We start from the raw sequence: 16,949 nt of genomic DNA, 5'->3' as shown, positions 1-16,949 counted from the left end.
TTATTTCTTAATAAATAATTATATTTAATATATTTTTTCTATTTTTAATATAAATATTTATTTAAAAATTATTTCTAGTATTAAATTAATATATATACTTTTAATATATTATTTCTGATTTTAATATATAATTATTTTCTAATATTAAATATATATATATATGCATTTAATATATTTTTTTCTGTATTAAATATAAATAAAGGTAATTTATAAACATTTTTTTCTAAAATATATATATAATATATATTTATAAAATATATAAAAAAAAAAGTATTTTTATATTTGTAATAATTTAATACATTCTAAAAAATATATATAAAAAAAAAAAAATGGATAATAAAGAACTTCCATAAACATACGAAAAACACCGAAAATCCCTTCTTTAACAAAAATACACTATCGAGATCCGAAAATAAAAAAGAATAGAAAAAATAGCTTCAAACCGTTAAAAAACATCCCTATAACTCACTTTTGATTAAGAATTCGAGATTTTTAAATAGAATAAATTAAAGGAAATACCAAAAAACCATGAATATATATCTATATATAAAGAAAATATAATATTATTAACCTAAGTATGTCAAAACGATTTAAATCTTATATTTTTTTTTAATATAAATAAATAAATATTAATATATTTCGAAGAGCTTTAAGTAGATGAAGAAAATGAATTCGGAGAATAATTATAAATAGACGATTTATATGAAATAATCAATATTTTATTACGATAAAATGACTTTATTTTATAACTAAAAAAATGCATTTTAAAATATGATTTAGTCACATATAGGGAATTTTTAGTTGTTTTTTTGAAGGTTTTGGCACATATTTCAAGAGGAAATTATCTCTAATGTCAAATTTTATACGAGAACAATTTCCTAGAAATTTCATATAAATTATTCATTAAATATTATGAAGAAAGGGATATTTCTGAGCCTTTATTATATTTTATAGGCAATATAATGGCCTCAGGTTAGGTAAAAATAGCTGGCTTTTTCATGAATAGAGAAATAATAGATAGGATTTATATTTTAATATAAAAGGCGCCAAAAACAGCAGAAAATCTATATATTTTTTAGAAAATCTCCTGGATATTGGGCATTTTGCTCCAATAATAAAAAGACACTGAAATAATCTAAAAAAACGTGAAAGGATTAAGCCTTATTTTCCAAAATTATAACAATATGGAATTATAAACAGACTTATCTTATGCTTTTGAGAGTCTTTTTTCAATACTTTTGAAAGAAAAAAATACGAAATTTTAAAAGGGGAAGATTTCATCGAATTTATCGAAAGTGTATTAAAAACAGAAGATAGCCTAGTGATAATTCCGATATTTAAAATAATAAATAAGTCCATAGTAGATAATAATAAGGATTTTTTAATCTTCTTTTTAAATAAAATATATACTTATTTAATCGAATGTCTAAAAAAGGAAGTAAACTCAAAACTCAATCTAATTAAATAGGAAGCCGTGAAAAATATTCATTATTTATATAAGTGTATTTATATATAGGAAAATTAAAAAAATGAAATCATTCAAAATTTCATTTAAAAACTTATTTTAGAAATTTAATTTGTAAATGAAAGTGCTAAATAGGAAATTTTTAAGTTTATTTACAGTATATTAGAAAATATTAGTGCGGAAAATTTCCAATTGATTATTTTTGATTTAGATTAAAAATGGAATCTTATATAAAGTATCAAAAATGAGTTCTGGAATCATTAAACTTAGGTTTAAATGCATTTACTTTTATTGAAAATTATAAACTTTATATTACATTTTTAAATTGGGGATTTTTAGAAAATTAATTATATTATTAAATAATTCGAAGATAATAATTTTATTGAATATATAGAAAAAAATCAAGAGCATCCAAGCTAGTATATTTATGAAGAATCTGTTATTATTTTAGAGAGAATTAAATACTTAAAATAATATCTAGAAGATTACTATTGAATGAGAATAGTATTTTTTTTGTATATTTTATATATAAATATATATAAATATATATAAGAAATTATTATTGGTGGTATTTTATTTTTTCAATTCTATTTTTTTTATTTTATATATATATAAAAAAATGTGATTATTTAATATATATATATATATATATTATAGAATTTTATTTCTTTTATATAATAAATATCTAATTATTTTATATATTTAAAAATTAAATTAATTTACTTTGTTTTTTTCTATAAAATCTTACATAAAATCTCTTAGCTTTTTTACGCCTTCTACTTAAGTTCCATTATATATAGATGCTCTTATACCCTCTAATGTATAATAACAAATAATATATAAAACACTAATATAAATATACTAGTAGCAGGATGTCCTTTTAATTCAATTAATCCTTCTTCAAAAGCTTCTTAAACAAATTTATTATCTAAATGATCTCCTATATAATAGATATATATATATATATATACAAATATAAATATATATAAATACCGCCATCACATTTAAAAGTAATATTAACAGTGGATCTTTAATCTGTATTAATACAATAAGGTATATAAAATCCATTAGAAGAATCGATAGTTTGCTTAAATATATATATATATATACATAATATAGATATAAATACCCAAATAAGATCAGATTTTTTTTAAGCTAAATCTTCCCAATACTAAATTCCATTAGGAGCTGAATTCAGATATTTCATATATTCATAAACTACATAAATAGGGTAAACACATTATCCAAATTCAAAAGGATTTTTCGATAATTTTCCAAAATCCATATATGAAGGTGTTATATCTTAACATTTTCCTATAAGATCATTTCTAATAATGGCTATTGCACATCCAGATACTCCTATGTTTTTTTAAGAAGCCGCATATATACATCCATAGTCATTTATATTGACTTTTTTACTACCCAAAGAAGAAGTCATGTCCGAAACTAGAATTTATCCATCTAATTTGGGAGGCTATCTAAATTATATACCTGTCAAAGTCTCATTATCAGTAAAATGTAGATAACTGGCGTTTTTTTCTAATTTCCAGTCTTTTTAATCCGGTATATGGTTCATTTAGGGAAGAATATCATGTACTAAGTTAATTTTTCCGTATTTTTTAGCCTCATTATAAGATCGGTTTCCCCAAAAGCCAGTCACTAAGTAATTACTATGGGCATCTTTAGACATTAAATTTAAAGGAATTGAAGAATTATACATATGAGCACCTCCTTCAGTTAATAAAATCTTATAGTTTTAAGGCACTTAGAATAAATTTTATATTTCTTAAATTGTCTCAGTGTATATTTATTAAAATTCTTTTTAATTTGACTATAATTCTAATGTACCATATCCTAGATCTTTTGTTTGTTTGTATATATATATAAAAATATATATGATTTATATATAGAGTTTTTGTTATACTATTATAAGAAAATATAGTCTATAAACAATTATCTTACACTTTTAAAGGTAAAGAACATGGTCCAGGAGAAAATGTATAAATAGGTCTTTTTTCAGTTTCTATTTACATTTTTTATTTCAATTATTTATTTTTTTAAAATAAAAATAAAATATATATCTTTGTTTAATTAATTAATTTATTTTATATTTTATTTTTAATTAGTAAAAAATTAATGGATTTTTAATAAAATAATTAACTATATTTTTTTACTCAAAAATAAATTATAGAATGGCAAAAAAATTATTCTGAATTTAGTATAATAGACTTTTTGGAATTTTTAGAAATGCATTTAACAAGTTAAAATTAAATAATAGAAGTTTGCGACTTCTTGATGTTTTATTCTACTTAATAATAAATATAAAGAAGCTTCGAAATTAAAATCAAATTATCATAACTACTTTAAAATATATTGGATGATATTCAAAATAAGAGACTTTATAATTACAATCAAATAATAAGTTTTGCTAAACAATAATTTACTATTTTAATTAAAAACAAAAATTATATTTTATAAGATTGGATAACTAGAATTATTTTAGATATTATAGAAAAAATATAATAAATTTCTTAGTGAATTTATAGTTTAAATCGACACTAATTGTAATTTATTTTAGAAAACATTTTTTTAAAAAATTAAAAAGAAAAATTAAAAAAAACAGATAATATTATTTTAATAAATTAATTAAATTATAAACTAAAAATAAAAAAATAAAAACAATATATATATATATATAGATTTATAAATATATATATATATATATATATATATATATATATATATTTATTTATATTTTTTAGCTTAATATTTTTTTTATTTTAATACAATAACAAACAATCAATTATTATTTTATTATTAATTTATCATTTTATATTTATTTTCCAAATTTTATATACTCAGAATATTTTTTTATTTTTTTATTTTTTATTATTATTTTTATATTTATTATTTATCATTTATTTTTTTCTCTAAAAGCTAATATTCATCTATTTTATTTTAATTTAAAAAATCATCATCTTTTTCTTTAATATTATTTTCTTATATATTTTATTATATTTTTTCTTTGCAATCTTAATTACAATACCATTTTCCTTATAAAAATATACTATTTTATTTTTATTCTAATTTTTCACATTATTAACATTTTACCTATTTATTTATTATTTTTATATAAATAATTATTTACAATGTAATATTCTTTATAACTATCACAACATTTTTTAGAACAAAAAATTTTATTAAAACTTTAGAAAATCTTTCCATCTCTTATATTTATATAACATTACCAGCAATTATAATTTTAACTTTAATTATTAGGAATAATATCTACACTAATGCATTTATCTTCAATTTATTTTTTGTTTTGAATTATAATAGTTTAATTTTCTTATTAATTATTATCTTATAAAATATTTGTTTATATTTATTAATCCTGTTTATTTTTCTCATTTTATTTTCCTAATAATATTTATTCTTTTGTTTCTTTTAATATTTCTTATTTTTTTCCATTAAAATTTTATTAAATTTGATTTCTTAAAATCGATTTTAAATTATTTTTTTATATTGGAGGTTTATTAATTTATATTTATTAAAAATTATTTTATAATAAATTTAAATTTTCAATTTTTTTTAAAATTTTTATTTAATGTCCTGGTACAATTTTCATTTAAGTCAAAATTTCTTCATTTAATTCTATTATATATATAAAAAGATATGAATAAATATATAATTATATAAATATATATATATATATATATATATATATAAATATATTATTACACATATTATTTATTTATATTTATATTAATAAAAATATAATTTTTATATTAATAACTTTATAGTAAAATAAATTTATTATAAATTATATATTCTTTTTATAATATTTATATATATATCAATTCTTATTATTATATATATATAAAATATTTATATTTTAATATTTAATTTTTATTATATAATTTTTTTAATATAAGTTGCAAATTTTTAATACATAATTTTTATACGCACTTTTTATATATATATACATTTAAAAGTACTTAAAAAATAACATTATTAAATATATTTTGACTTTATGAATTATATGCTATTTATATATATATTTTTACATAAAATTGTATCTTTTTCTATAATTTTAAAATCAATAAAATTTTAAAAATGTTAAATTTAATTAATTTCTTCTAAAAAACTTTATAAAAACATATGTTTTTTTTAAACCGAATTATTAGATTTTTGACTTGAAAAAGAATTATTTAATGAATTATTTATACTTTTTAATGGTATTTATTATGTTTAAAAATTATTTTCCTATTAAGACTATATCGGTTTTTATGTTTATTATGTCCTACTTAATTATTTTTACCCAAATTCTTTATTTAATTTTTAATAATCTATATTTTTTAAGTTTATTTAAATTCAGAAATAATCTTATTGGCATAATCTATATTATTGGGTTTTATTTTTTATAATAAAAAATAATACTTTTGATAGGTTAGTCTTTTGTTGAAGCTTTCCATCTACTTCCACTTGTATTTGATCTTTATATATATTTATAAAAAAATAAAAACATTAGATTATAAATACTATTCAGATTTCATCTTTTTTTAAATTTCTATTTACATACGTAGTTATTCTAATTGTTCTTCCATTCTTTTAGTTTCTAATTCTAATTCTTATGATTTTAATTATTTTCTATATATGTTTTTTATATTTATTCCATTTATATATATATATATATATATATATATATATATATATATAGTATATATATATACTATTATTATTATATCATTTTTTTTTATTTACTCATTTTTGTATTAAAATAATTAAAATTTTAAAAAATAAAATATATATATATATTATTAATTTCAAAAATAATTTATAAATATAATAATGTATAATATATATATATATATATAAATTAATAATATAGATTTTATAAAATAAAAAAAAATGAACTATCCTTTATTAGATAATAAATTTTAAGCTTAAAAATTAACAGATTAGGAAAAAGTAAAACAGCAAAAAATATAATAATAAAAATATATAAAAAATAATACAAGAATAAGTATGAATCATTAAAAGGAATGTTCATATTAATTAGAACAATAGAGATAATAGAAAAATTTTATAATTTCGATAAAATAAATGAATAAGAATATACAAAACGTATAACTGAAAGCTTAAACAAATATAATAACTTCAAAAAAGTTATTTAAAATTTCAATATTGATTAATTTGTTTAAGTAATTACTATTAAATATATAAATAAATATATTTAATTAAAATTTGTTATAGGAATATGGACTATAAGAATGTACATGGGCTACTGAAAGAATCAAAAATGGAATAGAAATAGTATTTTTTTTTTAAAAAAATATATATTTATTTATATTTTTAGAAATAAGTAAGAGAAGGAGCGATTTTCTTTTAATGTTAATCTAAATTTTATGAATTAAATGATATTCTTTTTATACATAGAGGTTAATAACTTTAAGTGATGTAATATATATTAAATATATAAATATTTTAATTATATAATAAAAGGTAAATTATATCAATATTAGAAGATTTATGCTTTTTAATTAAAAAATCACTACATTAATTAGGTAATGATTATATGGATTGCTATTAAGCTTTATTAGATTTGTAAAATATATATATAAATAATTATAAAAATATATATTTAATATTATTATATAAGTAAAAAGAATGTTTTAGAAAGTAAAAATTAAAATGAAGTACTTTCGGATGAAGAAAAAAATTAGATAACAAATTTGAGTGATAGAGCATTAAGAAAATTATCATTATTAATATAAAATTAATGAAAAGAAAGATACATATATATACATATATATAAATATATATATATATATATATATATATATATATATATATACATATATATATATATTATATATAATTAAATACAAATAATTATGCTTTAAAAATAAGATATATTTTTCTTTTAGTAATTACAAATTTTATTAATATTTTGAAAATAATTCCAAAAATATATTATAAATTTATGTTTCTTATATGAATTTAAAATAATTTTTAATAATAAATTAAATATTATTTTTAATATTTCTTTTATTTAAAATATTTCATTATTGTAAGAATTATTATCACAAAATATAATATTTTTACAATTTGTGTTTTTTCATAAAGTTTAATTTTTAAAAAATTAATAAATTAAATATATTTTTGACTTTAAATATTGAAATATTTTATAAAATAATTACCTAATATATATTTATATAAAATTATTATTATATATATATATATATATATATTTTATTTAAATAATAAAAATTTAATATAAAAAATATCAAAAATAAAAATTAAAAAGCTTTATATAATTATATTTTTATAAAACCTTTATTATATAATTAAAAAATATAAATAAAAATTAAAATTAATTTTATATATATATATTTATAATATTAATAAATAAAAATTATAACAAAATTAAATTAAATAGAAATTAAAAAAATATATAAATATGAGAATATATATATTTATTTAAATATATAAATATTTAAATCATTATATAATATAAAAATACATACAAAAATATTATATTTAATAATTAATTATTAATATATATTGGTATTATTAATAAAACTAACTATAAAAACAATAAACACTTATATATATTAAAATTATATAAAATATAATGATTTTATTATAATATATATATATAATTATTATAATAAATATCTAAAAAATTATATATATATATATAAACATCATACTTAACACAATGCATAAAATATATATTTATTTTTAATTAAATATATAAAGAATTTATATATACATATATTTACTTATTAAATCTACATTTATATTAAAAATAATAAAAATGATTTTATTTTTTACAATTTTTATCTTTTCATATTTTATTATTAGGGAACTAAATTTAAATTTTAATTAAATAATATTGACATTTTCCTTAATTTTCCTCTTAAACTACATTAAACAATATTTTACTAAAAACAAAGCTATTCTATATTATAATCCTACTAAATTTAACCAAGAAATATTGAATAACTGTCCCTCTATTAAAAATTGTAAATACTAGCCTCCTTTTTTATTTTTAACATGCCTCTAACAAATAATAGCCCAATAACTTTTTTGCAAAACAAACAAAAAACTAAGTTTTAAAAGGGAAAATGTATTCGATCCTTAAGGTAAAATAGAAGGAATCTCTCTTTCATGGTGTCACCATAGTTAAATAAATGATTTTAAACACTCTGACGTCTTAATTTTTATATTACCAGGCCTCACAGGAGATGAAAATGATGTTTACATAAGCGAATTAGTAACATTAGTATTATAAAAAGGCTACCAATGTGTCATATATAACTATAGACTCTTTTCGTAGACTCTATCTTTCAAAAACTCTTAAAAATACATTGATTTAATGTCAGATTTATAATTAACACTACTATATATAAAGGAAAAATATCCTTAATACAAAGTATTTATTTATTTTTTTTAAAAAAAAAAACAATATAGAAAATTTATGGAATCGGACATTCATATGGAGCAAATTAATTAGTGAATTCTTTGGGAAAATTTAACGATAAAAACTACATAAATGGAGGTGTTTCAATCTCTAATCCATACTGTATGTCTGTTAATTCTAGTTTCATATATAATACCATATATGACTATATAATTGCCAAAATATTAACTAAAAAACTATAATAATTAAAGCATATATATGAAAAATGCCCAAAATAATGGAATTTAAACCTAGAAAAAGGACTTTAGGCTAAACGAGTGTATGATTTTGACAAAAATGTGGCTATAAAGTTTTATGGATATCCCACTGTGTAAACATATTATAGGAAATTCGGGAGTATTAATTAAATTTTAAATGTAAGAGTTCCTCTTTTTTGCCTTTCATCGAAAGATGATATGATATCGCATGAAAAAGGATTACCTAGAGACGAATGTTTATATAATTAAAATATTATTCTGATGGTAACAGATAGTGGGTCACATGTAGTGTGGCTTTAAGGTCTTTTAATTTGAAATGTTGGTTCCAATACCTAGTATGGAGTTTTAGATTATATAGTTTAAATATCTTGAATATATATATATATATATATATATATATATATATATATATATATATATATATATATATATATATATATATAAATATATATATTTAAATATATAAGTTCATTAAAGAATTATATTTAATATATGATCGGATAAATAATTTGAATATTAAATTATATTTATTTTAATGTCTAAATGAAAATATCTCTCGAAAAGTGTTTAAGTGTTATATTTTCTATTTCTAAAAATAAAAATAAACATATATATATATAAATATATATATATAAATATATATATATATAAATATTAATATTAATATATATAATTATAATAATTTTTATATATATTATACAAAGATTAATTTTCTTCGTTTATACTTTCTATGAAATTAATAATGTTTTAAGGCGATATTATTATGCTTTTTGTTTCTGATAATTCTAAGATTTACAATAATTCTTGTATACATTTTGTATATATTATAGATTTATATAAAATATCGCATTATGTATTTACATTTAGTAAATCTTCATAAAAATTTAAAGCTTTTTTTATAAAAAAATCTTTTACTTCTTTATAATTATTTATTTCATTTAAAATTATAAATACACATTTCATTATATCGATTTCTATATAATATAAAGATATATATATAAATATATATATATATATATATATATATATATTATATATATATCTATATTTATTTTTATATTCATAATAATAATTCATTATTATTTACTTTTTAATTTATTCATTTAATATTTTTCAATTACAATATTTAGTAATTTATTAGAAAAAGATGTAAAATTTATTTATAAAGGATCTATTTTTAAACCTAAACTAGCTATATCATTTATTAATAGTATTAATTTATTTTATGGTTCTAGCCTTTATTTTATCGAATATTTTTCGTATAAATGAATTAAAGGCTTTTCTGGTTTATATTCTAATAAATCAGATATCGATTCTTTTATCTATTATTCCCATTTTTGTTCTCCTAAAAAATCTTCCATATCTTAACTTAATGCATCTTTTATTTATTGCATTTTTATATATATATATATATATTTATTTATTTATTTATTTTTTAAAAAAATTAATATATTATTTTTTTTTTTTATAAAAATCAATTTATATTTTTTTATAAATTTTTTCATTTTTTTTTTTTAAAAAAAAAAAAAATTTTTCCTTTTTTTTTTATTAATAAAAAAAAAAAAAAAAAGGAATTTTGCCATAAAAAATGTAAAAAACAAAATAAAAAAAACACAAAACCTTAAATAAAAACAATATTCTCCTTAACAAACCCGAAGTCCATATAATCCTTGAAAATTTCCGTTTTATTCCCAAAAAAATATACATTACCTCCGGTACAAAAATAACTTGGAAAATAAAGACTAACAAATCCTCCTATGATTCCATATATGATACTACAGACCCTCGTTTTTTTATAATATAAGTCCCTTTACTAGAAGAAGAATCCAATCCATTATACGAAAACTAAGAATTTTCATTAAATTTGGACAAAGTAGGGTAATATGTAGTAAATATTGCTAATTATTAACGTATATTGGGTAAAATACATGTTTTTAATGTTAATTCAAGTATATAGGATGTTGAATTATTTTATAAATAGAACAAAAGTATATAGGAAAGTAATAATAATATATAATAAAAAAATTATTATAAGAAAAAAAACGAGGAAATTTTTAAATAATAAATCGATTAAATGAAATTATTGAATAATTTAGATCATAAATCTGAGTTTTTTTTCAAAGAAGAAAAGTTTTTACAAGAATTATTCGATTTTTAACAAAATTCCCAAAAAAAATAAAAAAACGAAGAAAATTGCGAAAATATTAATAATAATTCCTTTACTTCTTCCTCTTCTACATAAAAATAACGCGAAATCTCTAATAAACACGAAAATATAGATGAAACAGATAATATTAGTCAATAAATCAGTAAATAAGATGATTTTGTAAGACTAAATTAGGGAAATTATATATAGAATTTTTCACTAAAATAAAATATTTAGAAAATAAAGTATGATTAATATGATTGTATATCTATAATTTCGGAAGAGGAAAACGCTTCTAAAGAAAATTCAATTATTTTGTTTAAAAAGAATAACTCACATTCAAGTTTAATTAGTTAAAAAAGCCATAAACATTCCAATTATATAAATTAAAATCCGTTATTAATGCTATAAACCGATTAGTTTATTTAATAAATTATACACGAAGACGTTTATATAAAAAGAAATACATAGCATGTAAATGTAAAGTAAAATTTCATGAAAATAATTAAATAAGAAAATATAAATATTGATTACTACTACCTTTAATAAAATATTCATAATTATAAATCGATTTAAGAAGACGTTGATTTTGTTAATAATTTTTTAAAATAAAGTAAAATTGGATATTATAAATATATAAATATATAAATATAAATATATATAATATATATATTTATATATATTATATATATATTTTTTTTAGGATATAATTTAGAAAATTGGATTTAACTTAATCAAATTAAAACTAAAATTTGATCTTTAATTAATATGTAATATTTTTTGTTTTAAATATATATATAAAAAGCTTTATTTTTTAAATAATATAAACTCATTTTAATATTTTTTTTATAAAAAATAGCATTTATTTTATTTGTATAAATTAAAATACAATTAAAGTGCTATTATTTTATATTCATTTTTAAAATATATATTTATTATCTGCTTTTAAATATATAAACATCTAAATTTCGATAAGTTTATTATAAAATATAAATATAAGTAATAAAATCAAAAATCTATAAAATATATTATAAAATTATAAAACTAATTGTATATAATGTAAATTTAGATTAATATAAACAATTTATGATTTTCTATTAATTATAACTTTATTTTATTTAAAAATTAAAATAAAATAATATATAAGAATAAATGACAATATTAATATTTATTAAAAAAATATATATTTTAAAAAGAATATTCAAAAAAATTTAAAAAATAAAATAAAATTTAAATATAAGTATTAGATTAAATTATAAAATATTAAGAAGAAATTTATATTTATTAACAATATATATATATATATATATATATATATATATATATATATATATATATATATATATATATATTAAAATATATATTTTCAACCAATTTTTTTTAATAAATACTTTTACATTAATATGAGTATAAAATTGTAATTTATTATTCATAATTTATTAAATTTTTGTTTAAAAAAATATTTTATTTTTTATTAATTTTTTAAAAAATATTTATATTATTACTAAATAAAAATAAATATCTTTATTAAAGTATATAAGAAAATATCATTTGTTTAATATTAATATTTTTTTTATATATATTTCATAATTTATCCTATTTCTATTTTTCTATCGGTTATTTATTATAAATTTTATTAATTTATTCTAATTATTGATTTTATAACATTAATTATTATTTTTATATTTTATAATCTTTAATTGCACGTGGAATAGATGTTGCTAATCCATAAATAAAAACAAGTATTGCAAAGTATATAAATAAAGAATAAATCTATTTTTATATTTTAATTTAGATTCTATGATAAGGATTAAAAGTCTAGAATTTCGTGTAAAGTTTATTAAAAATTTAAAAAAATATATTTAAAATAAACTTTTATAAATTTAAAATCTTGTGTATTATTTATGACTATTATTTTATTAATTATAAAAATTATTTAATTAATTTTATTAATCAATAATGTTTTAAGACTAATTAATAAATTTAATTAGATTTTATTAAAATTATTCTTTTATTTTTAAAAAATAAATACTTTATTATTAAATATTATCTAATAACTTTTATTTTATATTTTTTCTAAGATATAAATTCATATTTTTTATTCTATTAGAAATTTTTATTAAGGTTATGTTAATTATAATTTTAATAATTAAAATTATAATTGTTATTGTAATTGTTATTGTTATTATTATTATTATTATTATTATTATTATTATTATTATTATTATTTTTATTATTATTATTATCGAATTCTTTTTTTAATTAAATTTATTATAATTTTTTTTAAAGCTTTTATTATATATTTTCTTTTTATTTATGAAAATTTTTCATATTAAATATTTCATTTATATTTTAATATCTAATTACTTTATTTATTTATTATATTTTATTGTTAAATTTAATTTTATTATTTTAAAAATTTTAGATGTTTTGTCTCAAATTTTCATTTTTATTTATCTCTTACAAGAATTAATTTTTAAATTGTGATAATTTATTTTTCTGTTTTTTTATTTAATCTTTAATTGTATTTTCATTTAATAATTTGCTTTTTTCCTACATATTTTAAATAAATTTATTCTATTCTTTTTAAGCTATTTTAAAGTTTTATTTAACTATATTTTAAATTTTTTAAAGCCTTTTAATTAAATTATTATAAAAAACCATTTTATTAAAATATGAAAAAAAATATATATATATATATATATATTTATATATAATTATTTATTATATATAATAATATCTTTTATTATCATTATAGAAATTTCTTTTTATAATCAATAATTATATATAATTTATTTGATTTTACATATATATTTTAAACATAAAAATATTTAATTATATATTATATTAAAATATAATATATTTATATACAATATAATTTAAGAAAAGTACCTATTATTTTTATTTATGAAAAGTTAAAAATTTAATAAATTAGTATATTTTGTTTTAATTTTAATAATATTAACTAAACAACAAATCTAATAATAATTTTTTTCAAAATTATATATATTTTCAAACTAAAATAATTTATTTATTTAGCATAACTATATATATATTAATTAAAAAAACATATAAAACCCTTCTAATAATCAGAAACAAATGAACTAAAACTTAAGTTCTATTAATTTATGTAAAAGTTTTTCAAGTAACACATTAACAATTGACAACTAAATGCTAGATTAACTCCAAAGTTAACTAAATAACTAACAAGTTTAGATTTCTAACCTTTAAAAACAAAACGAGATTTTAAAATAATCTATAATCTAATATAACGAACATATAGACTAATAAGAACTTTTAATAGAAGATATGAATAAAAGAAACATTTAAAATATAGAAGAAATATATAAGCTTAATATTTTCTTAAAAGAATTTTTAAGTTTTAATATAAATTAATTAAAAAAATAAACTCTATATGTCTAAATTTACACTTTGATTTCATCTTTAAATGAAAAACTATCGAATTAATAATATAATTAACTTTAAACTTAAAATGAGGATCTTTTAAAAACACTATAAAGCGAAGATTTTAAAATATCAAAGGAACATTTCGCTTCTGAGTTTTCTTTTGGTTTAAAGGAAAAGCAATAAGACTAAAAAATCGAATCTTAAATAAACTAAGACTCTTTTTTATTAAATGATATATCAGATTATTAGATATAAAATGAAAATAATATAGATTTATATTAAGATATACATCTTTAGTTTATATTGAATTTAATTGATTTGTTTAAAATAAAAGACATACCATATATAGAAGAATTAAAGAATAAATAAATCAAAAATTAAGAAAAGTTGATAAATATATAAAATATTTTGCTCAAAAAATTCAAAATCTTACACTGTATTAATTTAATATAAATATATATATATATATACATATATATTTGTATATATCAATATTAGTAATAACCTCCTAAATTAATTTCATTTATAAAAAATAAATTGGTTCCTAAAAAACTAATTAACTAAACCTGTTTACTCTGAGTTTCTAAAATTCACAATAGAGTCAATATAATTTAAAAGATGGAAATTATATATAAGAGCTTTTCAAGAACATGTTCTATCTTTAAAGAATAATCATAAAGACAATATATATAATGTTAATATAAACAGTAAATATCAATATATATAAATTTAAATATATATGTTTATATAAATTATAAAATATATATATTAAATAAACATAGCAAACAATATTAAATAAAATATAAATAATCTAAACAAAACCTGATTTCTTAATTTAAATAATATGCAATAATAAGTGCTGATCTGGTTTTTTTGACGGTAATAGCAATTAAAAAAAAATTATATATATATATATATATATATAATAATAATTAATTATATATATATATATATATATATATATATATATATATATATTTATATGCTTTTTATCCAAAAAAAGAAATATATAGACATAATTGACAATTTCCTTGAGTTTTTACCTTAAAAACAATTCAAATATAACATTTAATTTATTTTCGAAACAATAGAAAAAGACTTGAAAGATTTATATATATGTAATTCAATGTACTCTTTTTTAGAAAGTCAAATATTATATATAAAATAATCCGTAATACTAAAATATATAAAATATTTATGAATAATATATAAACATTCAAATCTAATTAAATTTCTTCTCAAAAATCATTGAATTTTCGGCCGACTATTCTTCTTTAATTTCATATAATAAAGGCTATTTTCCATAGCTATTTTTCAATTCCATTTAATATTAGTTTTCTTCATATTAATCGTCTTTCTTTATATTTTTCATTTACATTAACATCTCTACTTCTTATGATAAGTCATCTATCATTTATACATTTATTTACATTTCATTTTGATTTTCTTAATGTTTATCTTCAAAATGATCTTCTTAATTAAATATATTGTAGTCTTCAATATTATTATATTAATATTAATAATTATCCTTTTTATTATTATTATTACTATTATTGTTATTATCGTTATTGTTATTGTTATTATCGAATTAGTTCTTACTATCTTTTATATTATTTTTTTCTTTCTTTTTCTCAAAAACTGAATTTAATTTTTCCTATATATTCTAGATTTTTATTTAACAATTATTAGTTTATTAACTTTATTATTCGAAATCCTCAAATAAACTACCTAGTAATTTATTAGAATTATTAGTTTAGTTTTTTTATTAAAATTCATTAGAATCTTCCTATATATATTATACTTACTTCTATTATTACACTAAACTATTCTAATTAGTCTTTTAATTTTAATATTATGATATTTTTTATTATATATTTTCATTTATTTAATGTGTACTACTATTACTTGTATTTAAACTTAGATTGTTTGATTTACTTTATTATTAAAATTCTTATTTTTTAGTCTCTTCATCTTCCTTATATTATTCTTAATTATTTTTTAATATATAACTATCCTTTTTTTATTTTCAATATAACTTTTTTTTATTTATTTAGTATTTTATTATTGTTTGTCCTATTAACAAAGTTATTTAATATGTTGAATTTCTTTATAATATAACATTAAGTTTTATTTATTTATACAACTTAAATCTAAAAAAGAATCTTCTATGCCATCAAGCCAATCTAAATTATCTTCTTGTTAAGATTATAGTTTTCTTTCGAATTTAAATATATTCTATTGCTT

The 16,949-nt window shown here is 15.3% G+C and overlaps 3 protein-coding genes across 3 annotated transcripts, besides 41 other annotated features; all 3 read right to left on the bottom strand. All coding sequences in view use genetic code 6, as the record gives it.

Moving 5' to 3' along the window:
* Positions 1-10: 10 nt before the first annotated feature.
* Positions 11-145: a microsatellite.
* Positions 99-154: a microsatellite.
* Positions 104-156: a microsatellite.
* A 49-nt stretch (positions 157-205) lies between these two features.
* Positions 206-260: a microsatellite.
* Positions 261-918: 658 nt separating this feature from the next.
* On the bottom strand, positions 919-1,503 carry IMG5_073130 (hypothetical protein). Its single transcript, XM_004036656.1, has one exon. It carries the CDS (start codon positions 1,357-1,359, stop codon positions 997-999), a length of 363 nt encoding a protein of 120 aa, XP_004036704.1. The 5' UTR covers positions 1,360-1,503; the 3' UTR covers positions 919-996.
* A 485-nt stretch (positions 1,504-1,988) lies between these two features.
* Positions 1,989-2,017: a microsatellite.
* Positions 2,018-2,046: 29 nt separating this feature from the next.
* On the bottom strand, positions 2,047-3,498 carry IMG5_073120 (phosphoserine aminotransferase 1, putative; the record flags this gene model as incomplete). The annotated part of the gene is made up of 7 exons (XM_004036655.1): positions 2,047-2,052; positions 2,189-2,280; positions 2,328-2,405; positions 2,459-2,552; positions 2,595-2,824; positions 2,885-3,212; positions 3,430-3,498. 7 exons carry the CDS (start codon positions 3,496-3,498, stop codon positions 2,047-2,049), a joined length of 897 nt encoding a protein of 298 aa, XP_004036703.1.
* Positions 2,407-2,453: a microsatellite.
* Positions 2,408-2,457: a microsatellite.
* A 559-nt stretch (positions 3,499-4,057) lies between the features above and the next one.
* Positions 4,058-4,082: a microsatellite.
* Positions 4,083-4,146: 64 nt separating this feature from the next.
* Positions 4,147-4,220: a microsatellite.
* Positions 4,221-4,329: 109 nt separating this feature from the next.
* Positions 4,330-4,378: a microsatellite.
* Positions 4,332-4,392: a microsatellite.
* Positions 4,336-4,391: a microsatellite.
* Positions 4,337-4,377: a microsatellite.
* A 488-nt stretch (positions 4,393-4,880) lies between the features above and the next one.
* Positions 4,881-4,944: a microsatellite.
* Positions 4,945-5,123: 179 nt separating this feature from the next.
* Positions 5,124-5,200: a microsatellite.
* Positions 5,149-5,200: a microsatellite.
* Positions 5,201-6,144: 944 nt separating this feature from the next.
* Positions 6,145-6,197: a microsatellite.
* A 733-nt stretch (positions 6,198-6,930) lies between these two features.
* Positions 6,931-6,964: a microsatellite.
* Positions 6,965-7,074: 110 nt separating this feature from the next.
* Positions 7,075-7,123: a microsatellite.
* Positions 7,124-7,263: 140 nt separating this feature from the next.
* Positions 7,264-7,345: a microsatellite.
* A 303-nt stretch (positions 7,346-7,648) lies between these two features.
* Positions 7,649-7,714: a microsatellite.
* Positions 7,672-7,719: a microsatellite.
* A 197-nt stretch (positions 7,720-7,916) lies between these two features.
* Positions 7,917-7,970: a microsatellite.
* Positions 7,971-8,074: 104 nt separating this feature from the next.
* Positions 8,075-8,172: a microsatellite.
* Positions 8,173-9,523: 1,351 nt separating this feature from the next.
* Positions 9,524-9,616: a microsatellite.
* IMG5_073110 (hypothetical protein) lies at positions 9,608-10,597 on the bottom strand. The gene is made up of 3 exons (XM_004036654.1): positions 10,239-10,597; positions 9,852-10,125; positions 9,608-9,740 (listed from the first exon to the last, which is right to left on the bottom strand). The coding sequence occupies exons 1-3, from the start codon at positions 10,543-10,545 to the stop codon at positions 9,620-9,622; spliced, it is 702 nt and encodes a 233-aa protein (XP_004036702.1). The 5' UTR covers positions 10,546-10,597; the 3' UTR covers positions 9,608-9,619.
* Positions 9,753-9,823: a microsatellite.
* Positions 9,759-9,850: a microsatellite.
* Positions 10,127-10,199: a microsatellite.
* Positions 10,566-10,642: a microsatellite.
* A 2-nt stretch (positions 10,643-10,644) lies between these two features.
* Positions 10,645-10,716: a microsatellite.
* Positions 10,717-11,920: 1,204 nt separating this feature from the next.
* Positions 11,921-11,991: a microsatellite.
* Positions 11,952-11,993: a microsatellite.
* A 594-nt stretch (positions 11,994-12,587) lies between these two features.
* Positions 12,588-12,661: a microsatellite.
* A 532-nt stretch (positions 12,662-13,193) lies between these two features.
* Positions 13,194-13,243: a microsatellite.
* Positions 13,244-13,455: 212 nt separating this feature from the next.
* Positions 13,456-13,490: a microsatellite.
* Positions 13,474-13,543: a microsatellite.
* Positions 13,544-13,982: 439 nt separating this feature from the next.
* Positions 13,983-14,030: a microsatellite.
* Positions 14,031-14,103: 73 nt separating this feature from the next.
* Positions 14,104-14,163: a microsatellite.
* Positions 14,135-14,176: a microsatellite.
* Positions 14,177-15,606: 1,430 nt separating this feature from the next.
* Positions 15,607-15,689: a microsatellite.
* Positions 15,690-16,205: 516 nt separating this feature from the next.
* Positions 16,206-16,289: a microsatellite.
* Between the last annotated feature and the right edge of the window lie 660 nt (positions 16,290-16,949).

This window comes from Ichthyophthirius multifiliis (assembly GCF_000220395.1).
Source record: "Ichthyophthirius multifiliis unplaced genomic scaffold scaff_1120509250421, whole genome shotgun sequence".
Classification (NCBI taxonomy): Eukaryota; Ciliophora; class Oligohymenophorea; order Hymenostomatida; genus Ichthyophthirius; species Ichthyophthirius multifiliis.
The sequence above is the reverse complement of the archived record's forward strand: the minus strand, read 5'-3'. Positions and strand labels throughout refer to the sequence as shown.